This window comes from Otolemur garnettii, unplaced genomic scaffold (genome assembly GCF_000181295.1).
Source record: "Otolemur garnettii isolate 467f Iridium unplaced genomic scaffold, OtoGar3 scaffold00133, whole genome shotgun sequence".
In the NCBI taxonomy this organism is placed as follows: domain Eukaryota; kingdom Metazoa; phylum Chordata; class Mammalia; order Primates; family Galagidae; genus Otolemur; species Otolemur garnettii.
The window spans coordinates 2,166,499-2,172,797 of record NW_003852528.1 but is presented as its reverse complement, the minus strand read 5'-3'; the positions used below and the strand labels follow the sequence as shown (position 1 = coordinate 2,172,797).

Here is a 6,299-nt window from a genome sequence, read left to right as displayed (position 1 = left end):
AGGAGGAGGTCCTCTTGCTTCTCCCCTGCGTCCTGAACCCCCGAACTTGCCCCCAGGTGGCATCGGGCCTAGGACCTGCCTCCTGCACCAGCCCCACACCCCAGCCTCTGGATCTGGACGCAGGGCCGGCAAGGGTGTTCAGCTGTTTGCTGAAGGAATTTATTCATTTGACCCATCTTCTCTTCCCCACTGTTAGTTTTCAGTTGCAACAAAGATTCAATAGAGCTCTGAAGAAAGAGCCAAGAAAAATGTTACATCCCAAAGAAAGACCTTGCAACAAAGCTGGAAACTGAGCCGGAGGCCAGTAAACCCAAGGCAAGAATGTGACTTCCGGCGGGGTGCCCAGGTGCTCTCAGATCACCTGCTCTGTGGTCCAGCCCCCTGCTCTGCCCTGCCCCAGGTGGCCACATGACTGTGGTGTACTTTGCTCTGGAGCCTTTCGGGAAGGGAAGAGGCCTGACCTTGAGGCTGGGGGCAGGGCAGGCACCACCCCGGCCCAAGGTTTCTGCTTCTGGCTCCTGCTCTGGGCTCTGTTTTGCCCTGGTGCCCTGCCCACCCGCAGAGGAAAGCAAACCTTTCCCCAGGCCATACGGAAGGAGAACTGAACATGGCAGGGGCCCTGTCGGACCGGTGATAACAGGCTGATTGGCTCCCTGGAAGTGACCAGGCTTGAGACAGGTGAGTCATTGTTTAAATCTCTGTGCATTTGGCCATTTGGCAGGGTGTGTGTGGGTGTGTGTGTTTGTGTCTGTGTGTGTCTGCACGTGTGTTTGTGTGTCTGTGTGTCTGAGAGTGTCCAAGCGTCCGTTGTCAAAGGTGCAAAGCTGGGCAGAGGCACTTGCTTTTCTGAGGGCCAGAGGTCCTCGTGTTTAGACCCCTGGTGGCTCCCTAAGTTGATTCTTGGAAGGAAATTCCTATTTAAATTTTCCTTAAGGGAAATTGCAGGTAAAGGCCTGGAGTGAAAATGAGGGTAATGAAGAGAAGCCCTTCGAAGAATCCATTTCAGGTGACCCAGAAATAGTCTAGAGTCATGATGTCCAAAGCGCATGTCATATTTTCTTGCAATATTACCTTTTAAAATCTACATCTTATTTTTCTTCTGTATCAAATGGCCACATTGTTCTGGAAGCAACATAACAGTGGGAATGATCACCTCAGTCTTCAGGAGCCTGGGCAAGGGTGGGACACAGAGCTCCCCCAGCAACAATCTCGCCAAACCAGAGGTCCCCAGGAATGGTCCCTTCACCCCCAATAGAAAGACTAGTTGAGGTCTGCTGTCTTTTCTTTCCCCTTGGTGGAATGGAGGTGTAAGAGATGAAAAAAGCCCCAAATCAGGATTGTTGGGGAAGCCTCATCTTTGTCTTCCAAGAAGCCCAGGTTGGCTGTATCCTGGAGGCCACGCCAGGTGCCACACTTTCAACTTTCTCTTGGAACGGAGGGCTCCAGCCTTTCATTACTGGAAGCTTACAACACATGGGCACACCAAGAATCACACGTGAAAATGTTTACTGCAGCCGGGTTTTATTCCAGAGAAAAAAATCAAAACCAAGTGAAAATCTAGTAATAGGAAAAAGGTCCGGCAGATTGGGATAGTTGTAGGAATGTTATGTTTGTTAAGCTTTTTAAAAAGATAGAATAAGTATAATTTTATGTTAATGCTATTTTTTTTTAAAGAATCATAGGAAAAACTTAAAGTAGACAAAAACAACACTTATGATTGTGCTCGGGGTGTGAGGTTATGAGTAGTTTTTTTATATGTTGATAATTATATGTTTATATTTATACTAAAAAACATTTTTTTAAACAAAGAGATGATGAGTCACTGTCAGAGGATTAAGATGCTGTGTCTGGTGTATTTGTTCACATTTTACCGAATTCTGATGTGTTTCGGGCCATAGATTTTCATGACATGAAATGGGTTTTGTATATCGGTGTGAGGAAATGGCAAAGAAAACTTGAAGGGCATCTTTAAATACTTACTAACATATCTCGGGCTGTGTCAAGACTTGCTCCTCATGTAACATTATGATAAGCACTTCGATAAGAAACAGGGTATGAGCCCAAGGTGGCCTGGAGAGTTCCAAAACTCCGTGCTTAAAAGTGGTTTGGGCCGGACGTGGTGGCTCATTCCTGTAATCCTAGCACTCTGGGAAGCCGAGGAGGGAGCATCACTTGAGGTCAGGAGCTTGAGACCAACCTGAGCAAGAGTGACCCCCTGTCTTTAGGAAAAATAGAAAACCAAGCTGGCTATGGTGGTGGGCGGCTGTCGTCCCAGCTACTCAGGAGGCTGAGGCAGGAGGGTTGCTTCAGCCTAGGAGTTTGAGGTTGCTATGAGCTATGATGATGCCCCTGTACTCTAGCTGGGGTGACTGAGGAAGACTCGGGTTTAAAAAAGAAAAAAAAGAAGAAGTGGCTTATCAGGACTTGCTACTGAGCTGGCCATCTTGTTTCTAGTGAGTGGCAGTGGTGGTTCCCCTGGGCCGGTGATCCTGATGCAGATGGCTTGTCTGCCGCTCTCTACCCAGTGGTGGCAGCCACCTGCCTTGACTCTGTGTCTCTGTCTAGAAAACGCTGCTGGCCACCCTGTGAGATGCCCTGACACGGGGCCCCAGAGTGTCCTGCTCAGTGTCAGTAGAGGCCCGGTGCAGCTGGCCTGGGTGGGTCTATGAGGTACCCACCCTGCTTACTCCATGGGGGCCCATGTGCTGGTCTTGGTCAGCTCCTCACCTGAGCGGGACATGTGGTGGACTTTTTGCTTTTCTTGGCTACTCAGAGCTGAGTTTCCTCAGTGGCTGCTGGAGACCCTTCTCTCTCTTTCCACAGCTGCCCAGTCACTGCTTGACAAGCACCTGGGGTATGATAGGTGGTGAAAGCCACACAGGGGATGAGATGGTCCCATTACAGCTTCCTGCTGGCCCCCCTCCTGCAATCCTGAGGTCACCACTGAGTGTGTGCTATGTGCAACCTCAATGCATGTAGATGTAGATATAGATACCTCAACCTCAATGCATGTAGATACCAAGACAACAATTAGATCTTGTCAGAGGCTTACAGCCCAGTCAGAGAGATAAGTCACTAATAAGAGAATTATTCCAATTAGGCTCAAAAACAGATAATTTCACTCCAGAAGAGGAGCGGGGAAGTGCAGGCTCACGATGGCAGGGACTTTGCCTATTTTATTCACTATTTGTAGGAGTTGCTGTGAGTGGGGGCAAGGCTGGCAGTGGGAGGCCAGTTAGGAGAGAGATTTGCACTAAGCCAAGTGGAGAGAAGTGAGAAATCACAGGGGCTTTATCTGACAGTGCAATCCCATTTTCAGACAGTGAAGTGGATGGATCAGTCCTGGTGGGATCTGATCAGAGACAGCACCTTTCTGTCACCTTTCTTGGTGACTCATTTGGAACTGTGGACTCTGCGGCGCCCTTTGGCTTGCAGGCTGTGTCACAGACTAGTTTCCTTCCTGGAGGGAGGGCTCGCTGGTGTTTCAAGGTGCGTTCCCATTTGCCCTTGTTGTTTATTTTTCTTTTATTTTTAATTTTCTGCTAGCAGTCGGACTCTGGGGAGGGAATTGCTTTGGGTGCTTGAGTTGGCAAGTGGGGCATTAGGAAGCAGAATGGGCCTGTCCGGGACACTTGCTGGGCAGCTGTGGGCCTGTGGAATGTGGATGTTCAGGGCGGCCATGCCGAGCCCTCACCATGCTGCTCTGAGAACCTGTCCCCAGCTAACTCAGCCAAATTCTCAGCAGGACCCTGTTCCCATCCAGTTAGGCCCTGTCTTAGTCCACCTGGTGCTTAGAACACCTGAGACTGGGTAATTTATAAAGAACAGAGACTTACCTCTTAGGGTTCTGGAGGCTGGGAAGTCCAAGGTCCAGTGCCTGTGCCTGGTGAGGCCTTCTCAGCGCATCTCCCGTGGAGGAGGGAGGAACGGCAGGAGAGCAAGCTTCGACGGGCAAGAGAGAAAGATGGAACTCTAGGCCTGAAGCCCACTGAGGACTGGCAAGGATCCATTCGTGGGGATGGAGCCCTCCTGACCTTGACATCTCCCGTAGGCCCCACCTCCCAGTGCCGTGACATTGAGGATTAAGCTTCCAACACCTGCTCTTTACGGGACACATTCAAACCACAGCAGGCCCCCAGAAGCTGTCCTCACTTCAGGCAAACAGCTCAAGACACAGGTGCTGGATTATGTGCTCATCCTCTGTGCTGGAACTTACTTGTTCCTTAGGTATTTACTGAGTACCTACTATGTGCCAGGTACCTGTGCTTAGCCCTGAAGAAGTTAGACAAAATCCTGGCAGTATTCTCAGCATTGGTTGCTAAAAAAATAAAAACAAAAACATGGTTGGAAAACTTAAGACAATTTTATTTTTCTAATCCTTCTCTGGACTGGCCTCAGACTCAAAAGTGAAGCTTGAGTGTATTCCCATTTAAGATGGGGTCCCAGGTGTGCTTTCTGCAACTGTGGAGTCTGCCCTGGTTAACCCCTTTTCCCCACTCAGTGGAAGCACTGAGACTCTTCTCTTCTGGATTCTATACCTCTGCAGTTATTCTGTGGCTGGGACAGTGTCACTGGTATTTAGGACTTTGTCTTGTTTGTTTACTTTCATCTTATCCCCGCAGGGCATCCAGACCGGCCAGTGGTGGCCCAGGCTGCTTGTTGGGGCAGCGAGGTAATGTGGGCTGCTCTCCCTGCTCACTGCTCTTCCTCCCTTCTCAAAATTCCTCCCTGTCCTCATTGTGGGAACCTCCCGCTTGGCTGCTGTGGTGAGGGAGGGAGAGGAGACCCTGCCCACAGGACTAGCTGCCCCCTTGATGGGTCCAGATATTGACTGGAGGCCGTTTCTCTTCCTAGAGGTCATCCAGATAGAATACAAAGTGATGCCAGTGGAGTGTCCGAGGGAGGTAGCAAGTCCAGACAATGGCCTTCAGTGACCACTGACCTTGTAAGAAGACAGCCAGGCGTTACTCGCCACCCGGGGAAAGCAGCCATCACACTCCCAAAGCATTCTTATCTGATGAGGCTTCTGTCCTGAACCACCAAGCCGTAGAAAATACAGGGTTCCCAGAAATATAGTCAGTAACAACACAGGGACGAAACCAGCAAATCCAGACCGGAGCCGGGCAAGGCAGCCTGATTCCTCCCACGAGTCAACTGCACAGAGAAGAAAAAAATCTGTGTCTATACTGCGGTTTGCAAAGGTGTGTGCCTGGGATTTGCTTTACACCAACCTGGTGGGGGGAGGTCCAGGGATGTGGGTGACTAGCTTGGCCAGAGCTGAGTACTGGGGAAGTAGGAGGTGGGTCCCTGGGCCCAGCAGATTGTTCCTTGAGGATGGTGTGCAGGGAGCTTTCTGTAACAGAGACATATGCAGAGTCCAGCCATTACATTTGGATAATAGAGCTGGCTTTTCTCCAGGGCACTGTGGGTTCTAAAGCTTTAGACACAGTGGGGAGAACATTGTTTTGAGATCATTGAAGCACCAACTTTAGCCCATGAATGAACAAGTGTGAGGTGCTCAGATACTTTTTACCTCTTGGGTGTTTCAGGTAGTTTCTGGAAGACGTAGCAGGTTGGTAAAAAGAAGCAGTGGGATGAGGACAGTGTGCAGTGAGTCCACCAGCAGGCAGCAGCGTTTCTCAGGGTCTGTGGTGGCTGGTGCCGGGCACTTGTCTGGTGTAGCTAGTTTTGTTTTTCGTGACAGACCTGTAGAAAAGATCTTGTGTACCCACGTTACAGCTGGGGAGTTGGGGCACAGGGTGCAGGGTTGAGCAGGGCTCCACCTGGGGGTGTCTGACTTGGGACCCCTGTTCTAGGCCGTGCATTGATGGGGGAAGTGCCAGGGAGGGAGCTCACTGCCATGTTCCAGCCTCAGTTGTCCAACCTGCTTCAGACAGTGTGTTTGTTCCTTTGCAGGCCATGGCGGAGGCGCAAGGGAGCCCCGGGCCCTGGGCCGCCCCTGACCAGCCCTGTGTGTTCAAGCTGGTTCTCCTGGGCAGTGGCTCTGTGGGCAAGTCCAGCTTGGCCCTGCGGTACGTGAAGGATGACTTCAGGAGCATCCTGCCCACTGTGGGATGTAAGTGAGGGGTGGGGACAGGGCCCCTGACCACCCACTGTAGGATGTAAGTGAGGGGTGGGGACAGGGCTCCTGACCACCCACTGTGGGATGTGAGGGGTGGGGACGGGGCCCCTGACCACCCACTGTGGGATGTAAGTGAGGGGTGGGGACAGGGCTCCTGACCACCCACTGTGGGATGTAAGTGAGGGGTAGGGACGGGGCCCCTGACCACCCACTGTGG

At 51.2% G+C, this 6,299-nt stretch overlaps 1 protein-coding gene across 4 annotated transcripts in view; it reads left to right on the top strand.

The window, feature by feature from the left end:
• Positions 1–485: 485 nt before the first annotated feature.
• The window catches only part of RAB17 (RAB17, member RAS oncogene family), a 17,248-nt gene continuing 11,434 nt past the window's right edge, over positions 486–6,299 (top strand). Inside the window, exons 1-6 of one of the 4 annotated variants that reach the window (XM_023518237.1) lie at positions 486–678; positions 3,320–3,489; positions 4,052–4,177; positions 4,623–4,672; positions 4,855–5,201; positions 5,917–6,076. In XM_023518237.1, the coding sequence (XP_023374005.1) occupies positions 5,920–6,076 (157 nt within the window). In that variant the 5' untranslated portion in view covers positions 486–678; positions 3,320–3,489; positions 4,052–4,177; ... (1 more) ...; positions 4,855–5,201; positions 5,917–5,919. Of the gene's footprint in view, positions 679–3,319; positions 3,490–4,051; positions 4,178–4,622; positions 4,673–4,854; positions 5,202–5,916; positions 6,077–6,299 lie in introns of those variants that run through there. The other 3 variants (XM_023518236.1, XM_023518238.1, XM_012810431.2) reach the window with 3 other exon arrangements.